The 20,352-nt window shown below is 41.2% G+C and overlaps 3 protein-coding genes across 3 annotated transcripts; all 3 read right to left on the reverse strand.

The window, feature by feature from the left end:
- Nucleotides 1-450: 450 nt before the first annotated feature.
- LOC105893961 (angiotensin-converting enzyme 2-like) lies at nucleotides 451-10,673 on the reverse strand. Its single transcript, XM_012820435.2, has 18 exons — nucleotides 7,179-10,673; nucleotides 6,855-7,013; nucleotides 6,610-6,703; nucleotides 6,086-6,229; nucleotides 5,798-5,910; nucleotides 5,443-5,548; nucleotides 5,124-5,221; nucleotides 4,689-4,861; nucleotides 4,192-4,418; nucleotides 3,692-3,836; nucleotides 3,329-3,427; nucleotides 2,907-3,029; nucleotides 2,529-2,707; nucleotides 1,927-1,985; nucleotides 1,614-1,714; nucleotides 1,365-1,481; nucleotides 1,014-1,208; nucleotides 451-715 (listed from the first exon to the last, which is right to left on the reverse strand). Exons 1-18 carry the CDS (start codon nucleotides 7,374-7,376, stop codon nucleotides 613-615), a joined length of 2,433 nt encoding a protein of 810 aa, XP_012675889.2. The 5' UTR covers nucleotides 7,377-10,673; the 3' UTR covers nucleotides 451-612.
- Nucleotides 10,674-11,446: 773 nt separating this feature from the next.
- On the reverse strand, nucleotides 11,447-14,336 carry LOC116222140 (angiotensin-converting enzyme 2-like). Its single transcript, XM_031575183.2, has 6 exons — nucleotides 14,152-14,336; nucleotides 13,116-13,174; nucleotides 12,804-12,904; nucleotides 12,592-12,708; nucleotides 12,198-12,392; nucleotides 11,447-11,900 (listed from the first exon to the last, which is right to left on the reverse strand). Exons 1-6 carry the CDS (start codon nucleotides 14,273-14,275, stop codon nucleotides 11,792-11,794), a joined length of 705 nt encoding a protein of 234 aa, XP_031431043.1. The 5' UTR covers nucleotides 14,276-14,336; the 3' UTR covers nucleotides 11,447-11,791.
- Nucleotides 14,337-16,107: 1,771 nt separating this feature from the next.
- Nucleotides 16,108-20,352, reverse strand: LOC105893973 (collectrin-like). Its single transcript, XM_031575184.2, has 6 exons — nucleotides 20,065-20,352; nucleotides 19,694-19,752; nucleotides 18,824-18,909; nucleotides 17,521-17,637; nucleotides 17,197-17,391; nucleotides 16,108-16,934 (listed from the first exon to the last, which is right to left on the reverse strand). Exons 1-6 carry the CDS (start codon nucleotides 20,126-20,128, stop codon nucleotides 16,793-16,795), a joined length of 663 nt encoding a protein of 220 aa, XP_031431044.1. The 5' UTR covers nucleotides 20,129-20,352; the 3' UTR covers nucleotides 16,108-16,792.

Raw genomic sequence — 20,352 nt, forward strand, 5'->3', positions numbered from 1 at the left:
CGATCTTCTCCCTCTCACACATGCACACATGCATGTAACTTATTAATGGAAAGTTTATTAAAGAACGGAGTATGAAAAGCCTGGTCTTAATTAACTTTGCTTCACAAATGAAAGTTTTATGGAATTGCTACCAAGCAGTTGCAGCCTGACCACTGAGTAGACAACTGTGAATACTGTAGATGTGTGTAGAATGTGTCATGCCTCCTCATGTTTCTCATGAGTGAAAAATGGGTCACTTCCTTGGTCTGACTATCATATTCTTTCACAGACTTGTGTGAAGTACAGTCCTGCGCTGGACTGTGGAAGTTATACACATATCTGTAAGTATAGGCCTACTTTAATAAACAACGATAGTGATTACAGTGATAAGGTATTTTCAAGAGTGAAGGTTTCATTCAGGAACATACAGAATTTCAATAAAGACAATGGGTATGGTAAATGGTTCCTTCGTGATTCAACATGAATACCATTCAGTGTTTAATATTACAATATACAAATAATTAAAGCAATATGTTTTACATATAAAAAATCTTACAGATTCAGTTTCATTTAAATGTGTTATTGTGTTAAAAATAGTATAGGATTCATGAGCTGTTCAATCCACTTGTGTCTTTAGAATACTGTCTGTGCATCATCGTCTTCAAAGTTTTTATTCGTCTCTCCTTCAAGCTGACTTTCATGGTCACAGGATTCTTCCTCCTCTTTCTGTGATTTCCTATGGAAAGAATATAGCATCTTATATGTACAAGGTGTGCACTAGCCTACATCTGTCCACACTATCATGCTCAAGTGTTAATGGACTTTCACTGTAAGTGTATTTGATTAACAGGGCTTCTTAGACTTGTCAGCATTCTCTTGGTACTTGGTAGTTTGCTACGGGGTTGACCGAGAGATTAGGTAAAAAGTCTGGAATATTCTTCAGCTGTTATAGCCTATAGATAAAAAATATTGCCTAGTAAGTGCAAATGGGGACATGAGAAATATGAGGACTAATGTCTGATGTCGAGTCTCACCTTCTCCTGTTTCGGAATCCTGAGACAATCAGGAAGACCCCCATGCACACCACAAAACCCATGACCACTCCGAACACGATCAGCCACACCTCCACTGGAGGTTCTGTAGGCGGGGTTAATGTTGCCAGGAGACCCTCAAACTCCAAGGTGTTATCATCAAGGAGGAAAGCGCTGTTGATGCGTCCTCTAGATAATCTGGATTGGATGAACATAAAAGTTTGAATTCCTCATCAATGGGCTTTTTTTGTTGCTGTTGCAAAGGTTTTTTTTTAGGAACTTTTTAATGTCACAGTGGTTACCACACAACTCCCTAGACATGGACAATGCAATTGACCTATCAACAAGCCTTACCGAATGGCTGCCTCCACTTCTGCTTTCGGAATGGTTTTGACAGGGTTGGCTGGATCAGTGACAGCAAAATAGAACGAGATCCTGGGTGTTTCTTTGTAAGTGTAGATATTCTCTGACCTTGATTGTGAGTACAGTGAAGAAAACACTCTCAATTATTTTCAAATTAATCATCAAACTAGTAATCCTAATATATCTTCTAAATCGGTTCTGAATAGAATACTAATACTATTCTACTGAACAAATACTTACTTGAAGTCTACCTCTTGTCCTTTCTCTGTGAGAAAGTACTGTCGCATAGCATAAGCCACTGCAGCCTTAAACAGGTACAATTCATTGCTGTTCCAGGGATACTGAAAGGGGAGAGGAGATACGCACTGTAAGATTTATGCAACAGGGACCAGGGGGGAGTAAGACAACACAAAGATAGATTAGCTTGAAACAGGGATGATGTTATCCCTGAGCTTTAACAGTTGGGCACTGCATGGATGCTTTTTTGCCAGACTGAGCATCTTTGTCCCTGTCAGTTACACTGTCAGGTGGTGAGATGTGGGGTTTGACTCACAGCCTCATCTCCCATCGCAGTTTTCAGGCTCAGTCGCACTTTAAAGGCATCAGCTGAAACTGTGGGGGGGAAAAAAACACAGGAGAGAAATTTGAGCTTAGGGTGAGATTATACTTATATTGCATCACGGTAGCAATTACTTGATGCTGAGAGCCAGGGGTGATGTGACAGCTATCATAGTTCTCAGGCAGTGTTGAAATGATGATGACATTTTAGTGTAGTATTATTTCAAAAGCATGAAAATAATACAAAAAACATCACAAAAATGTGTCAGAACGATAGCTGTATTAAGTATAGAAAAAAACTGATCATATTTGATATAAGAGATGAACCTGGCTTTCTTCAAATGTCTCAAAATAAATCTATTCACAGCTGAGGAAACATGTTATGGCAGTCTCACAAGTTTTAATCATACCCTTTTTTAAACAATCCCTTATTCATTAAAATCAATTGTAATCCCAGCACCTGTGGTTAGCTTTTCTAGTATTACTACTCCTACAAGATAAGGGGAGAGAAACCACAGTGATAGAGATACTATCAGCTGCCTTACATTGGTCCTGGGAGAGAAACCACAGTGATGGGGATACTATCAGCTGCCTTACATGGGTCATGGGAGCTCTTCCACCCAGGCTTCCTGTTGTTCTTCTGATTCTCCTCCTTTAGCCAATCATAGAGCACACTGAAGTAATCCATAAGAGGTTTGGAATCCATCCTGGTCACCCCAGCCACCTGCTCCAGAGCTCTGGTCCACGACTGTGACTTCCCCAATTCTAGCATGGCCCTTTGGGACATCAAGTTACTCATTACGTGATGTAAGGAATATGGGGAATAAAATACATATACACAATGCCTATAAAACACAACAGATACAATTCTATACAAATAAAGATAGAAATTAAAATGTGCGTGGATAAAAATGATAGTGCTTCAAAACAGGGATGCTGAGGGCGGGTTACGGCAAAGCTAGGTAGGTAACTTACTTTAGCTTGGCGCCTGCTACTGTGGAGTTGGTGATATCACACTTGAACAGAGGTCCAGTGTGTCCAGCTGCTTCACACAACGCTGCCTGGAACTGGAACTGGTAAATGGTTCTTGTGAAGTACCTGAAAGTGTGTAATTATTCAACACAGATGCCAAATGTTTAATTATGTCCACATTTCACAAGTAAGTACAAGATGTTTCACGGACACTCTATCTTTAATCTAACCTCTAATACACATAATTGAAACATAACTTCAATGTAACTGAGATTTAAAGTTGAAATACACACGATTGAAGTGTAACCGGGTCCCTGTGCTCATATCTAAACATTGATAATGCCATTGCTGACATGAGGAGACATTTCTCCCTGGAGCTATGACTCAGTGTTGCACCTGTGGGCCACTTCGTCAGGGTTATTCACCTGATGAAAGAGAAGTCGCTAGAAACATGGTACAGCGCTGGCGGGTCGCAGTACGTCTCGTCTCTGGGCAGCGGCTCCACCACACCCACCAGGTCTCTCCTGCGATGAGGACACACACAGGGTCAGTCTCGGTGAGTCTCTGTCTCTGCCAGCACTCACACCATAACTCAGCACTCAATGCCGCTGTTATTCCTATCAGCAAAACTGGATACTTTGAGGTGAAGTATGGGTGTGTGAATGAATACTGGAGGAGTCTGTTTTCCTGCCAGTGGAACTATAGTGTGTGCAGTGAGCTCTTGTGATAGCATGCAGCCTCGCTGTGATGAGCCATAATATATAAACAGATGGCAGCTTTATCCTCACTTCATCTCCCACCAGCGCTGCATCCACTCATCCTTGGGGATGGTGCCCTGGAACACCTGCCACCTCCACTCCTCCAGCATGTAGGTGAAGGGCAGTGTGGCCACGATGGTCAGGGCCTGCTTCATCAGGAAGTTGATCTCGGTCTCTGGAGACAAACAGGGTGCACCGGGGTTAAGTCAGGCATTTGAAGAAAATTCAGTGTCCTCAGTAATTCCAGGAGTGTTAGGGAATAAAACAGTTTACTGTCATATAACATTATGGTTTACATTGCATTACATTGAATTACTCATGTAATGGATGCATCTCAGTACAGTGATGGAGACTGAGGGGCATCTGACTGTACAAGGCTTAATTTATCTTTCTTTGTGAAAGAACTCATTAGACTTCAAACTGATTAGAAAAAGAGCTCACTATACTTTTACAATATATGTTATACCCACGCACACTCACAATTGTAAACGATACTATTATACTCTTATATATCTGATAGTGCTTCATACGTGTATCATCCGTAAAGTTGGCTTCGAGCAGCCCAAGGGCCTTCAGATGCTTGGGTGTGGCTGCAGAGAGGGACATGATCTCGCCCACGCCCTCGTGAAAGCCCTCGTTTGCCCCGTCCCTCAGCAGGTATGGCAGGGCACTGTAGGCCATGTTGTACTGGATGTGACCCAGCTCGTGGTGGACCGTCAGGAAGTTATCCATGTTCACTTCGGTGCACATTTTGATTCTGCACCAATTGGGGGCGAACAAAGCAGAGGGTTAGTTGTTAATAAAGTGTCTCATTGAGCAAAGGTAAGCTGTGTGTGTGTGGGGTCAATTCCAGCTGGCAAACTGCCTGAGTAATCTTTACAGTCTTTACCTAAGCACTTTTAAGTAGTGCACAAGTCAGGGCATTTTTTGCCAAAATGTGTCCAAATGAATTTATGTTTGTAATACACAGAGCTAACTGAACTATAGCTCTCAGCTCTTTTGTTACTATGCAAATTCTTCCACTCACCGATAGTCCTCTCGGTTGCCCATGTCCCAGGCTGTTGCATGGCACACTACCTTTCTACCGTCTTCAGGTTTTTCGATCATGGAGTTGTTCCAGAAATTGTCATTGAGTTTAAACAAGCCCACAGACATGAAGAACTTCTCAGCCTCTTCAAACATCTGTGTGATTGTCCACTCCTAAACATATAATAGGCTATTACTGTTATGTTAGGTTGTATCACATCCCTTCATTGCATTTATGATAGTACCCTTTGTTATGAATATATACTCATTTCAAACCAGCAGTTGGAGATCATTATTTCATTACATTTTATGTGTTTCCTAAATAAGTGATTGACCATACTTGAAAATGACACAGTATTATTCCTCTGGATTTCTGTGGTAATGTTTGAGTGAGTTAGTGTTTGATCAAAAAAAGAAGTGCTGTCTGATAACTTGCCTGTTCCACCATAGCTTTAGTGACATCAATATCAGGCTTGTTTGGGTAAGGCACAGACAATGGATACAAATTTGTCCAAAATCTGCCCCACATATCGCCTACGAAAAGATCAAAAAGGCATCGCTAAAAACTGCAGTTCTGTAGGACAGCCATACAGCCTCAATAAATCATTTGAACACAGCTAACAATCTCACTTGAAGTCTTGGGAAGTGTTATATCTTGCAGAAAATGATATCTTTTTTTCATTGTTGCAGTATCTGACAGGAAATCATTCTAGTGATTTATGGTGCTGTTAAGGGTCCCCATGCTGTGGCCATACCCAGAAGATGAGCGGGCAGTCCCCCCTCGGGATGAATGTGCCCTGGGTAAGTCTCCTGGAGCTTCGCCCTCACATAAGCGTGGAGCTCCTTATACAAGGGCATTATCTGAAATATCCAATTCAATTAAACGTTAATTCCATAGTGCTTTGGCAAGTTTCATTTTCTCACAAAGGACATCTATCAGAGACGTGGGTCTTGAAACCCATCAAAAGTGAATGTAAAACAACGGTCACCAGCTTAAAAAAAAAACAGTAGAATCAGCTATATTCTAAAAAATGTCTGACTCAGACATTCCGAGTACTCTTATTACATCATTTGGGGTGATTATATTCCATTCAAATGACACATGGTTACCTCTTGATATATCACACGGACATCCTTCATAAGGTCATCGCGAGTGTAATGGTACTCCCCTTCATCTATCGCCTCATAGTTTGATCTCCAGTAGGCGCCATAATCTGCATAACCTTTCAGTCAGAGAGAGAGAGAGAGAGAGAGAGATAAGACCCTGTCTGACTGCGAAGAGATTAGCCGGATAAATACTGTTGTACTCAGCACTCAACATACGGCAACATTGCTGTGGCAGCCTCTGTGTTACTGTTTGCACTCTGATTGAAGTGATATCTCAGAATTAGGTGTTACCATTAAGCTTGGCAGCTTCATTCTTCAGATCGACATAGTCCTCATAGAGGGGCCGCATCTTTTTCCCCACCTGCGCCCTCCAGCCTTCCCACACATGCAGACGTTCATAATAGTCCTTACTGCCTGCCATGATGCTCTCAAGACCTGTGAGCGCCATTAACAACAATGTCAAGATGTATGCTTGATACCCTACACAAAATATATTGATATTTCTTTGCCAATACTTAACATGCATTCATCAATTGATGACATTTAGCCAGTTAAATATGTAGTAGAATTGCAGTCTAGCAGGCAGTTATCATTAAGTCATGATACCAAAGAAATGCAGTCTAGCAGGCAGTTATCATTAAGTCATGATACCAAAGAAATGCAGTCTAGTAGCCAGTTATCATTAAGTCATTATACAATAGAAATGCAGTCTAATAGCCGGTTATCATTAAGTCATGATACAATAGAAATGCAGTCTAATAGCCAGTAAGCCATAGACTTCTAGACTTATGTTTTTGATCTGCAAATGTATTGACCTGGCTCCAGGGTTTGGCAGTTAAATGGATCGTCCTTCATGCACACTGTGCCCGTGCTGTAGATGGTGCTCATTTCATTCATGACATCATTAAGCTATGAAAACAAGAAAACAAAGAACAGCACACGCTGTATTGCTTACCTGTTGCCTTTACACAGACATGTACAGTTAGCAATTTGTTTTCCTTACCTTTGGACATTATTAGTCCATAATATGTACATGGACTTTGATCGGAACATGACTTACATGGTCAAGCTTGTCCTGTGACAAGGCACCAGATCCCTTGTCCTGGAGTGCTATTAGCTGAAGCTTCATCAGAGGGTCCTTTATTTGATCAATGGGGTACATGCTAGACTCCACGGAAGCTTTGGTGTAGTATTCACTCCATATCGCACCCTTTTCAGACTGTTGAGGAATTTATTAGGTTTGACATATTTGATTTTATTAGCACACTTGGAAAAAGTGCTCAATATCCCAAGAGCCTTTACAAAGGAAGCAATATGAGAGACTTCTGTGATAGCATGCCACCAGTTCTATAATTCACATCCCTGTCATTCACAAGAGACTCACCACTTTGTCAGCGTTCTCAGCGGTAATGTTGGTGTTGTAAGCCCAGGATGCCAGACTGGAGTCATACACAAGCACCGTGGCATTGTCATCAAACCACTTGAGGAACTGCCTTGCGTTGTCCTCCACCGGGGTTTGGGCCGCCACATGGGCCACCACCGCCACAACCGCGGCCAAAACGAAGAGAAACTTCCCAGACATCCGTCCACCACATCCACACACTTCACTAATGAGGGGTGATACGCTCTTGCTTGGTGCTTTATCGATATCTGCACACTTGCCCTCTGAACGGAACCATCAGCCTATTATCTCACGGTGTTTGGTCACAGGCTGATATGTGAAGGCCGCGGCCGTGCCATAAAAACACAAAGCTGATTTACTGATTTTCATGCAGATACTTTTCATTTTCATGCCCATTTTTCATCCATCATCAAGTGTTGCATAATAACCAATACAGTCCCAGTCTTAATGTACATGAAGTCATCTGTGTAATAATTCTCTGTGTGTAATGGCCTGTGGAGAATCAGTTTGGATGAATTCCAGCTCTTGTTAATTATGTTTTCAGTAGATAAAATACACAGAGAAGCCATTATTGCTTTCAGAGATAGATACCAGTGCTTATAGAGGAGAAATCAAGTACAGCCAAGTGATTCTTAAAGCCACTGCCCTAATATTGACAGAATCGTGAATTATATACTGGGGTGTTTTACACTGTGGAATGCTGTGTAGCTTGCCCTATATCTTTCATTAAAAGATATTTCCCTGCGAACGTTAGCCTAAAGGTTAGTAATTGCTAATAGAGTACTAGAGTACTATGGCCTGTTGCCTAGGAACTACATGTCTAGTGGGCCACAGGGGATTTTTAAGAGGTCACTCAGATAATAGAAATGTTCTTTCATGATGACAGCTTGTTGCTTCCTTGTTTTCCACCTTTATTTGTAGAATTATTTTGCCATTTGTGTGCTGTTTTATCCTCACAGCTTAATCTATGTTGACATTCAATTAGTTGTGCTATTTACATGTCCTTAAATATTCAATTTTTTTTTTCACTTCAAATAACCTTTGCAGGGTGTATACAGACCAGCTGACAAATGAATCCAAAGAGATTTCTTTCATATTTGTTCACTCAGACGTGTCTGTGTCCCTTAAAGAAGATGTCACCCTCTGAGAGCCCACACGGCTGATTACATATTGGATAAAAAGGTATGATGTGGCTTGAATAGTTTCTGGATTCCTCTCTGACATGAATTACTTTTGACTGGTGTCTGATAGAAATGTAATTTGAAGACCATACAAATCGAATGGTGACAGCCTGAAACTGCAGAGGAATTTGGCTCTATTTTAAAACTGTGTTTTTGGATCTGACCAAAAGACAGAAGGGTAAAGGTGATGTATAAATGGCTCTAACCTTGGGAGACAGATGGTATGTTATTTAATATTTGAATCAACTAACTGAAACTGACTTCTGAAATTTCTGAAGGAAGCTTTGGACAAGAACGTTGTGTGAATGCTGAGTAAGACTGATCGGCAAAAAAAAAAAAGTAGCCAGCAGACTCCATTCGGCTCAGCATCACCTTCAAGATCAACTCTCAGTGGTCCATTGTGATAAGACAGTCACAGACAGTATATTACTACAGGGGATTTCTGATATTTCTATTGAATTTTAGCTGGCAAGTGAAGTGCCAGATCACAATATGAAGGCTTTTGCACACTCTGTCTGGAGTGCCACATTCACTATTTATCTGCTGCCTCCTATGATGAACACCGCTATTGTATGTTCCCATATGCTATATATTCTAAAATTGCCATGAAAGGATGCTTTTTAACTTGACAACACATATATTGTGTTCAGCTGCAGAGAAGCTTTGAATTTGCGGTCTGCATTTAAGCTGCTGCAGCAGAGACTGGTGTGTTTTTTGTGTGTGTTTGTTTTCTTTGTTTTTTTTTTTTATATAGATCTCTGTGGAAATCCTTAAGAGACAGGAGGTGTTCTCTCACTGTCCTGAACACAAATCTTGACTGGCCCAGGGCTACATCTGGCATTTAATTGTGCTTTGCATCATAAGGAACTGAAAAAGAGGAAGAAAATGTTAATTTAAAGAGCTATATTACCTGTGAAATTACTGTTTTTTTTACTGAGTTTCATTACCATGAAGTGATTACCAAAACATCCCTTTGGCAACAAACAACACACAAATAACAACTTTGGAGTCAATAACAAACGCCTATTTGAAGACTGAACCAACTGACTCTGTAGTTTCTGTCTGAAATCCTTCACACTGCGTTTGTTTATCCATAGGAAGGTTAGATAACAGATATGAGAACACCCAGGACGGCCATGGGCTCCTGCAGCAGCAGTTCAATCTCTACCTTTCATCTTGGATCTGATAAGAGCACTGCAGCACTTTGCCCTGTCCTAAGGGAGAGAAAAGGTGTGTGCAAGTAGGGAGGTGTATTTATAACTCAGCTGGAGGCTTAGACCTTTCTCTGCCCCTCAACCCCCCCACCCCCCTTTTAAATAGAGAAGATGATGCTTATACGTTATGATATGTGACAAATATCCAGAAGTATCTTGTCGCTAATCTAAATCGTAAAGGTCATGAAGGAGTTTTTTTTATGGCACGATGTCTTTTAAAAAGACTAAACTGTCACTTTAATATCGTGAGGACAGAGTCTCATAAAAACATTGTATGAAAGGGTTCAGAGGGATCGTGTTTGGGCATGACCAGTAGATGGTACTGAAGATTTGCCCAATTCACCTGTGACATTTATTCACCTGCAAAATGACCAGAGCAGAAATGTCACTGTAAAGACAAATGTTTAGTTGTAGAATGTATGGCGTTGATCAGCACTGATGATACCATATAGCACGTGACTTAACCTAACCTTACTTTATCTTACCATCTCCTTTAATTACTGGACTTTGACAGATCGGGTCAGGCTCTATACCACCAGAGGAAGTTCAACATTGTCATAGGCCTATTAAAGCTTAACAGTTATCACATTAATCATTAATCAGTTGTCACCATCATTTCAGGTATACACTAGACCAGTGTTTGGGAGTAGTGAACTACAAGTAATTAAACTAGTAGTTCAACTACATTTTGCAGTAGCTTGGTGGTAGTTCATCTACATTCACTTTTCGTGTAGTGATTCAAGTAGTTAAATTACTTTTTTGCCATTTTTGTGTAGTTAACTACTAAAACTACAAACAGTAGTCAGATAACACAACATCCAGGTTTGTTTACAACAAAAATGAAACATTCCTTTTGGGATTGTTTTGTTTAGGATAGGTTTAGGTCTCAGGGGTTTTCCAGGAAGCTGGATTGTCAGCTCACCTGTGAAAAATATTTGTCATGGGTAACCTGCCAAGGAGGTCATGTCCTCAGTGCAGGATTACATCAAAACTGCAGGGAGCGATTTTCATGAAACTTGGTGGGGGGTGTAGCAGGGCCAGGGAAGAACCCATTACTGGAACGGATCCCAATCACGGGACAGTTCCCAATCACGGGACAGATCCCAATCACGGGACGGATCCCAATAATGGGACAGTTCCCAATCACGGGACGGATCCCAATAATGGGACAGTTCCCAATCACGGGACAGTTCCCAATCACGGGAAGGTTCCACAAATTATTTTTCCTTTTTGGTTAACATTGCAAGATATGGCATTTGGCTTTGACAGAGGTCTACACTCTCTGAGTGTCCCTCTAGTTTGTTCGATTTTTGATCATTTTTTTGCAAAGCAGTTTCAACTATTTCTTCTAAGTAGTTAGATTTCTACTAGAGAACTAGATTTCTCCCTAGGGAAGCGTTGCTGTAGTTCAACTTCTTTCAGTGTTAAGTAATTGGTAGCTTGCAAAGCTATGCTTTCAAAGTAGCGTCCCCTGCACATTGCATCTGTCTTCAGGTCCTAGTGGTGAGGGACCTCGCATGACTGCCAAATCTCTCAACGTCACATGCAAGTAACTAAACCTAAACAACCTGAACAACGTCCTAAGGCACACCAACACCTCAAGAGTATGTACCATGCTTCAAACTCACCCAGTATTGATAAGATATGTTATATTGATATGATATATTTTTATCATCAGATGCTTCTCTCCAAAGTAATTTGCCCATGCCTCACCCTACTGTAAAAGCTATCTAAGCATCTGTATGACGGAAAAAACACAGGTTTTATCTTCAGATCTCTATTAGGATCTCATGAGCCTATGGGTGTACCCATGCACATAAAACCCACCAGGGGTAGGACAAACACAACACTGAAGGACAGAGGGAATTTTCACTTTAATGTGAATCTTAATAAATGTAACTAAATACATTGTGACTACAAAAAGAATTCTTATTGCATTTTACAAAGATTTGAAAACAGCTTTGCTGACATTCTATGAAATTATAATGCACAAAACTAAAAATGTCAACACACTGAATTAGTAATCCACCATATGGATCAAAACATATGAAACTAAGCTCTCAAAAAACACAGCTCTCAAAGTACTTATCCTGATATTTCACTATTCACAAAATAGCACATTTCTTTCACATTTGTTATATTCTCTGGTATTTCTGTGTTTTATAAGACATTATAGTTACATGTTTTCCAAAACGTTTACTTAGAGTTTTGTCCTTCCGTCATCATCTTCCTCAAGACCTAAATTAGTCTCCCCTTCATTCTCAGTTTCTTCAACAGGTTTTTCTTCATCATCGTCCAGTTTTGATTTTCTGCCAAGCCAAAATCACATATTTATCAAATTACTGAAGCCAAACATTGTTTCTTGTTATTTTAATAAATGAATACCATACTGCATATAGTACTGTTGTATAATTGTTCACTGATTATACTATCCATTATAAAGTATTTTATTTTAACTTAATATTTTAAGAAACATTTCAATCCAAATTACATATGGCATTGCATGATATGGCAAACATTGCACATTGAGTTCCTGTGACTGTGATCTGTTCAACTGTTATCTTTAGATTAGATTCAAAGATTAGCTTCCCTGTCATCCATCTCACCTTTTCCTATCCCGGAACCCGCTGACGATGAGAAAGACTCCCATGCCCGCCACGAGGCTCATGACCACCCCGAAGACGATCAGCCACACCTGCACGCCGGGCTCCGACGGCGGGGGCAGCGTGGCCAGCAGGCCCACAAACTCCAGCGTGTCGTCGCTGAGCAGGAAGGCGCTATTGATGCGGCCCCTTGACAGCCTGTCTCCAGGGCCGTACACACACACACACACACAGAGCAGAGAGAGCAGAGAGGCACAGCATTAGCCAAGTGCCACGAACACAGATGTCCATTTTAGATGAGCCAGGCAGATGATTTATTCACACAGACTACGCGTGTGGACCTAACACACTTAAAGGGAGTGGAACAGCTTGGGGGGGGGTGAGGGGGGGGACTCACCGAACGGCTGCCTCCACCTCTGCTTTGGGGATGATGGTTGCCGGAGCACGGGGATCAGTGACATAGAAAATAAAGGAGATCCTCTGAGTCTCTTTGGATGTCACAACATTTCCCGACCTTAATTCGGGAAGACAAAACAGAGGCATTTGAGCATCCCAAAGAGCCATTTTCTAAACAGTAACAGATTTGTTTTGATCTCCCTGATGCCTTACGTGAAGTTCACCTGTTGTCCCTTCTCCGCGACATAGTACTGGCGCATAGAATAAGCCGTGGTCGCCTTAAACAGGTACAATTCATTCTCATTCCAGGCATACTGAAAGCAGAAGGGAGTGCCAAGTTGGATTTGTGCAAAAGACATAAATATAAATCCAGTGTGAGCTAATCCGGGCCCGACTGTAACAGATAGAAATAGAAGCTATTACTGTAAACTAGCGGCGGAACACAGCAAGGCTTTTTGCCAAGGCTGAGCATCTTTGTCCCTGTCAGTTACACTGTCAGGTGGTGAGTTGTGGGGTTTGACTCACAGCCTCGTCTCCCATTGCAGCTTTCAGGCTCAGTCGCACTTTAAACGCATCGGGCGAATCTGTGGAGGGGAAAAACACACAGACACACACACACACACACACACACACACACACACACACACACACACACACACACACACACACACACACACACACACACACAGGAGAGAATATTGAGCTCAGACTGATGGACTAGAGACTCCCAGGAGACTCCAGGAGCCAGACAGGGAGAATTGCCTTATTCAAATACAAGACACATAAAACCCCCCCTCAAAAGTGCAGGTCCCCTGCCAACTGCTTTTCACCCTGCAGAAACATTTGCATTCTCATGAGCATCTTCCTTCATGGAATCTTGATCAGCGGTTAATGACCCGTACTGCTGCTCGAGCTGGGAAAGGAATGAGGCCATGATCTAGTGCACATCCACTGTAGCAGGAAACAGATCCCTTCTAGGGTCAGTTCTAAAAACGGGGATGGACAATGTTATCCTTATGAGTCACCTAGTCGCTTCTGTCTTAAATGTGAAATGATAAATCCTGGCTTTGACCTTTCCTTGAGCAGCACCAGTCATCTTGGCAGGATGGCGCTTTTGGCAATAAGATACACAAATCAGGCCTCAGACGAAGGATGGCACGGACAATGGGACCAAGAGCCACTGATGAGCGAGACAAAGCACTGCACAACTCATTTGTGAGCCTAAAATAAAGCTTTGATGAGCTGATTGGAATCCACAGAAGATTTCTCAAGGCAATTAGAATGGAGATGGTCTCTTCTTGTCCCCAAAAGATGGTAATTGCTATAATGAACTTATGCTGAGGGCATCATTGCTTTCTACAAAACTTTTGTGTTTTTACTGTGTGGTTACTACAGCAACACAGTCATGAAGAAGGTTGGTAAAAAGTTATACCTCCTAGTTCAAAATTGGGGAACATTTCTGTTGAAATGACTGATATGCCATTAGTCTTTTCAAATGTTTAAAAAAAAAACAAATAAACAAATTAAACTAAAATGAATACTGTAGGCAGGTTATACCCACCAACAACTTTGGAACTCCATCTGGTTTCCTCCTCCACTTTCCCATAGTTCTGCCCGTTTCCTTCTTCTTTGGCCTGGGCGTATATTCCAGCTAGCGCCACGACAAGCAGAGGTTTCAACCACATGTTTCTGTCACGTCCAAACACTCAGCTACTGATGGGGGGCCTATTGTCTTGTGTTTTATCATCCATTGCATTATCTTGCCCTTTGACCGATAACAGAACCTAAAGGTACCTGGTGTCTCAATTCTCTTATCAGAAAATGAGGCGCAGGCCCTATTGTTCAGTCCCCTATTGTAATATTTAACCCCATGGAATCTATTTATAGAAAACACATGTGTCAAGTGTATGATTCATGTGCTTACGGTTCTGTCCCAACCGCAGACACCATGTGCTGTAGAATACAAAGGGTGAAACGTTTTGTTTAAACGTGTCGTTATTTCTCTGGTTTATTGCGTTCAGCACCTTTGTAGCGGGGTTTTGACTCTACTTTCAGCTGCTGATGTACAGCACTGTTTCCAGGTCAGACACACTGTAGGTCTTCCGCTCTTCTTCTTAGTCCCTTGTTTCTGTGAGAAATGGGGTCTTGTTAATTATGTGTCATCCTTAATCTAGCTTAGTCTGCAGCAGTGACCTCTTTGAATTTAAGGAGGTTTGCCATTTTGACTACCCTACTGCAGTACAGTGTTATTCACAACATAATTTAACAGTTTATGTGCATGCATATATTCACTGGCAAAATGAGCTGAACTGAGGAACTGAAGGGACTGAAAGAAAGAGAGGAAGAAAAGAAGAGAGGAAGAAAGAAAGAAAAGCAGTAAGTAAGAAAGAAAGACGTTTCCCACCTCCACTGTCTAATTTGTGAATGTTTCCTTCATCCTTCATTTCACAGTTCACATGAGGAGTTAATGATGAAAAATAAGACCAAGATGGGTATTCATGTCCTGCACCCGTGTCTAATCTCTCATTTGCCTTTTTTACCTCGTAAAAGCAGTGCCGAACTTTGCCCTGCCTGTCGGGAAGCAGTGTGTGTGTGTGAGTGTGTGTGTGTGTGTGCGTGTGTGTGTGTGTGTGTGTGTGTGTGTGTGTGTGTGTGTGTGTGTGTGTGTGTTCACATGCATATGGGCATATTGTTTACACTTGGTGTCTGTGCAACAGCCAAATTACTTAAAATATAAAGCTAGATGACGTAAATGTGCCACACATAAAAAAAAAAAATTCAGGGCCTCATAAAATACTTGCTTTGGTGTGTGTGTGTGAGGTGGGGGGTGGCTTTCTCCTTAAAATAGCTGAAAAGAGCAGTAGATATTTAAAGATAAACTTAATGCTAACAGGGCTTTTAACTGGATTGCCTGTCTCTCATACTTATGCCTTTTAGAATGTTTTTTTCCCCCTCATACTTGTCTCTGGGTGTTTGACTATGTCTGACTTATTTTTCTTTACACAGTGAAAGATGTTGTGTACCCTATGAAATGGGATGATGCATGGTCTGGGTTTATGAGTGGCTATACTTAATAAAGTAATGAGGTAAAGTCAGAGCAAAATGTCAAGCATCTATTTTTAATACTATCAGATTTGAAACTAAGAGTAAATATCCAACAGGAACAGTTAATCTTTTGCCACGCTATAACGCCTATAAAGCATTTCAAATACTTGTCCGTGGTTTCTTATCTGAAACGTATTACAATGGCTAGAAGATAATTTGAGTACAAGATAAGAACCTGTGGGCAGTCTAAAAGCTGATACGAATCTATTGAAGGAAGAAGTCATTAAATTAGTTACGAGCAGAATGACAAGGAATGCAATTCTGACACGAGCCAGATAAAGTTAATTATGAACCCTTTCACAAGCCATGGTGAAGCACAAGAGTGGGAAGCAAGAATGGATTGTTCACAGCTCCGCTAAAAGGGATTAACATGAAACAATTCCCTTAATTCCACTTGACATAATCTTTGATGTCAGACTTTGTTTAGTGTTTTATTTGTCTTATTTACAGTTTTGGTCTGTGGATAGGAAAGCAACCAGGAAGCCCCAATCCCATTTTACCAGATTCTATAAAACATAAGTTGCTTGAATGTTGCATAACTTCTTCAGGTGAATGAGCTTTAGTACTGCGGACCAAAACATTTTTTATCTGGTAAGCCATAAAAACTCACAGGTGCACGTGATCAGAGAGGCCTTGACAGACGGACTATGTACAACTCATCTAAAAACTACAAAATACAAATTTCTGAAAATATAGCTTTTGTCTTCCAAGCAGCAGAAGTATAACATTTACAGTGTCACGTGACTGGCCTTTGTTGAGATTTATATGGGCAACACATTAACCTGTTTAATCCCTTGAAGGTGTTGACCATAGCAAAACTCTTTCAAAACGACATGAAGTTGTATAACATTGTTGCGTTACACTGAATAGTGTTGCACAATACAACGAGGAGTGCTTTGCTGTTGCTGCTTGGCATATGTTAAGTTGAGGAAGCAAAACAGTTGACTGCGGTATGGGTCATGCGATCATAAACTGAGCATGACTCATTCGTCAAGGTTTCCTTGAAATGTCACGGATCAGAAGAGAGTGGAGTCGAGGTCCACTGGAGTGATGATTGGTGAATCCCGCCTGGGTGTGTGCTTGTAGCTCAGAGGCCTCTACAGCTGGGTGAAACGGTCATCGTCTGCGAAGCCCAGGTTATAAACTCCATTTCTGTCCTCAAATGTCTCACCGGTGACAGCCTTATCAGTTCCTTTAGCCTGATCCTCCTCCTCAGGGACCACCTTTGCCTTCTTCTCACTATATTAGATGAAATAAAAATATAGGGGTATGTTATTCATGCTGTTGTATAGAAATATAGGGGTATGTTTTTCATGCTGTTTGGAGTGATGGCAGTCATTTATTTTATGAACAATAGTAACAATAATGAACAGATAAACCAGCAGGCTACCAAAAACCCCAGAACACTGTAACATATTTAACACACTGTATCCATCATATTGGTAGACAACTACGTGCTGTTATAGACCTCACACATGGAAACAAATGGACAAACACTTACCGTCTCCTCTTGACAAAAGAAGTCACGAGCAAAGCAACGATGCCGGCGCAGACTGCACCGATTACCACCCCAAAGACGATGAGCCAGGGAGGGGTGGCAGGGATGATGGGGGCTGCCAGTGTTGGTGGGATGCCCAGAAACTCGAGCGACTTGTCGGTCAGCAGGAAGGCGTTGTTTATGCGGTTGCGGGACTCCCTACAGGCAGAAAGAAACCCAACTGACTGTTCTGTGTTGTGACAGGTCATTGATGACTGCATGTTTGTTTCACTTTCTAGTCTTCACCACATTATCAGGGTTATAATTGGCTGTGCTGGTTGGATTTACCTGACAGCCTGCTCCACAATGTTCTTTGAGATTGCTTGGGCAGGGTCTTCAGGCGATGTCACAATGAACCAAAATGAAACCCTTGGCGTCTGGTTGCACACAACAATGTTGGAAACCCTGGAATACAAGACCACAATCTTCATGAAACACATGTCGTAACAATATTGCAACAGGGAGTGAGTTTTATAGGCACTAATCTAGGCTTTTAGCTAGAACTTGCCATTACTCTCTCTCTCTCTCTCTCTCTCTCTCTCTCCCTCTCTGCCTTTCTTTCTCCATCTCTATGGATGTGTAAGTGTCAAGCAGCCTGGTAGTGGCCATGTAGATGCACACATTTATTGTTGCTCTGAAATAGCTTGTATAGATTGTGTTTTCCCCATAACAATAAACTGTAACTAAGCAACAGCTGTTTTATATCAGACCTGTTTCCAGGAAATGAGCAGAGTACGGCACACATACACACACACACACTCACACTCACACACACACACACACACACACACACACACACACACACACACACACACACACACACACACACACACACACACACACACACACACACACACACACACACACACACACACACACACACACACACACACACACACACACACACACACACACACACACACACACAAAGAGACTTAATCCATCAGTGATACTTTTCTCAAAGGCTATGAGGCTTTATGGAAAGTAACATGGAGCCTCCAGACCCAAAATGAGCAAGCAGTGTGCTTTGCATACTGATCAATGCCTTTAATTAGATGGTAACTACAAGTGGAGGGCTTGATTGATGTACTTCCATGCTAGATGCGCACAGGGCAAATATCTATTAAGGAACAGTGTCATTGATTACTCTGGTGTCATACCATCAGCACAGAATTGTAATTAGCACAACCCGAGATAGATTAATTTGATTTCAAATGGCTAAAGCACACCAGCACCCTGCTCTGAAGTTGTCGTATGTTATTAAAACTAAATTGATAAAGAATCTGATTAAATGTTACCTGTCAGTATTCCATTTAACACTGGATTATAATTGTGCAATTAATTATCTTTAATAATGGTTTATCATTATATTATGTAAACGTGAAAATTAGCGCTATAATATATTTCACCCACCTGCTATATACAGTCACTAACTCACATATAGGATACTATAACTAGAAATACTATGACAAGACCAATGTTTATAGTGTAGAGATACAGTTTGTTGCATACATTGAAACCATAACACTCTGTCAAACATGTGGGAAATGAACATGTACTGGCATTCATGGACTGCAAATGCTTCACTCACTCATACGCCTCAGTCTTGTTGAATTTCCTCATGGCAAAGGCGATGGTGGCTCTGAAGAGGAACATCTCACTCTCGTTCCAGTCATACTGTGGGAGCATCACATGAAGCACAATTGGGGAAGCCCTTGAGATCGTGACCATGACATTGCCACAAAGGGGAATCTAAGCTGAGAGATCGGCTCAAAGGAACACTCAGTAGTGATCAAATCAAACACCAGCTGGAGCTCTTGGTCTTGTGATTGATTTGACACTGACAGCATTACCCCCTTCACTGTGGAAGTGCCTAGGACCCAAAATACTGCATGCAAATCTGCTCTACGTGATAATCCACATAAGTTAGAATGTACTAGAGTTTTTAAATGTTAGTTTGGAAACATTTTAGCTAAACAGTTACATACTAAATCATTGTTCATTTCACATAGGCCTTGGTCTTAAGTATTTATGTACTCCATAAGAGACAAAAAAAAAAAACAAGTAATAATATAACAACTGAATAGAACCTATGACATGCAGAACCAAATCTGTTATGGACCTGTCTCTAAATCTGCTTCACTTTCTTTACTTGCAAATATACAAAATCACTGCCCTTCAAAAACACCATGTAATGGCTGAATCTCCATCTATTTGGTTCCTACTTTCCATGCATCAGTAAACTCAAAATACCCAGACCACATGCTTCTGTTAAAAGCACTATCCATTAACCATTATACGTTAGCCATTAACCTGCAAATTTGTGTTCATCCATTAGGTCCTGAATATCACACACTGCTAAATCCTTTGCTCCATCTGTTGTCTCCGTACTAAGCCTGTATAGATTTAACTGTTCTTGAAAAGAATCAAAATGTCCATACGGCACAGAATAAACACTTACGGCTTGATCTCCAAGGGCTGTTTTAATACTGAGTCTGACTTGGTAACCATTCTTGTACTCTAAAAAAAGCAAAACAAAAGTAAGAGGTAGAGATATGTAAGTAATGTTAGTCAGATAAGTATGGCTTGATCCATTTTCACACACAGGCCTTTTATGTTTCGTGTGCCACATCTTTTTTGTGTTCTTGATTACCAACACAATCTCTGTTTGCTGAGAGAATTACAGGATGTACATTATCTTTAGGTGTCAAAACCAAACAATTTGTAAAAGTGTGCAGTCCTACGTCTCAAAGCGATGAAGAACCAGAAAAACAAAATGCCATTTTCAGTTCAAATATGTTAGAGAAGACAGGTATAGTCCTCTGAACTTACCAGTATTACAATCCACAGCTGCCAAGGCAGGTGGCAGGCACAATAAGAGAAGCAGTGGAAACATCCCTTCAATCCGAGAGAACAATAACAGGTAAACGGTTCAAATGCTAGAGTAATTTTGTGAAGGCAAAATCCCTGTGGTCAAGAGTTAAAGGAGACTCATGTCAGAAGAGAGGGGTTGTGGCTCGAGAGGCTTTAATGGTTACACTAAGACTTGTCTGTGACGCTCATGTTCCTGCCCACTGACAGAAAGAGAGAGACTGAGAGAAAAAGAAGTAAAAAGAGGTG

Source organism: Clupea harengus, chromosome 10 (genome assembly GCF_900700415.2).
Source record: "Clupea harengus chromosome 10, Ch_v2.0.2, whole genome shotgun sequence".
Taxonomy (NCBI): Eukaryota; Metazoa; Chordata; class Actinopteri; order Clupeiformes; family Clupeidae; genus Clupea; species Clupea harengus.

Bases quoted from the DNA above. Each gene is read 5' to 3' on its own strand.
- LOC105893961 (XM_012820435.2), bottom strand. From the start codon at position 7,376: ATGTCTGGGAAGTTTCTCTTCGTTTTGGCCGCGGTTGTGGCGGTGGTG. The intron at 6,230-6,609 runs GTCAATACATTT...TGGCGCTCACAG, and splicing joins CTGCCAAACCCTGGAGCCAG to GTCTTGAGAGCATCATGGCA. The intron at 1,715-1,926 runs GTGAGTCAAACC...CTCCCCTTTCAG, and splicing joins CTGCGATGGGAGATGAGGCT to TATCCCTGGAACAGCAATGA.
- LOC105893973 (XM_031575184.2), bottom strand. From the start codon at position 20,128: ATGTTTCCACTGCTTCTCTTATTGTGCCTGCCACCTGCCTTGGCAGCT. The intron at 19,753-20,064 runs GTAAGTTCAGAG...TGCTTTTTTTAG, and splicing joins AGCTGTGGATTGTAATACTG to AGTACAAGAATGGTTACCAA. The intron at 16,935-17,196 runs GTAAGTGTTTGT...CATCTAATATAG, and splicing joins TCTTTTGTCAAGAGGAGACG to TGAGAAGAAGGCAAAGGTGG.
- LOC116222140 (XM_031575183.2), bottom strand. From the start codon at position 14,275: ATGTGGTTGAAACCTCTGCTTGTCGTGGCGCTAGCTGGAATATACGCC. The intron at 12,905-13,115 runs GTGAGTCAAACC...TTCTGCTTTCAG, and splicing joins CTGCAATGGGAGACGAGGCT to TATGCCTGGAATGAGAATGA. The intron at 12,709-12,803 runs GTAAGGCATCAG...TCCCGAATTAAG, and splicing joins GGACAACAGGTGAACTTCAC to GTCGGGAAATGTTGTGACAT.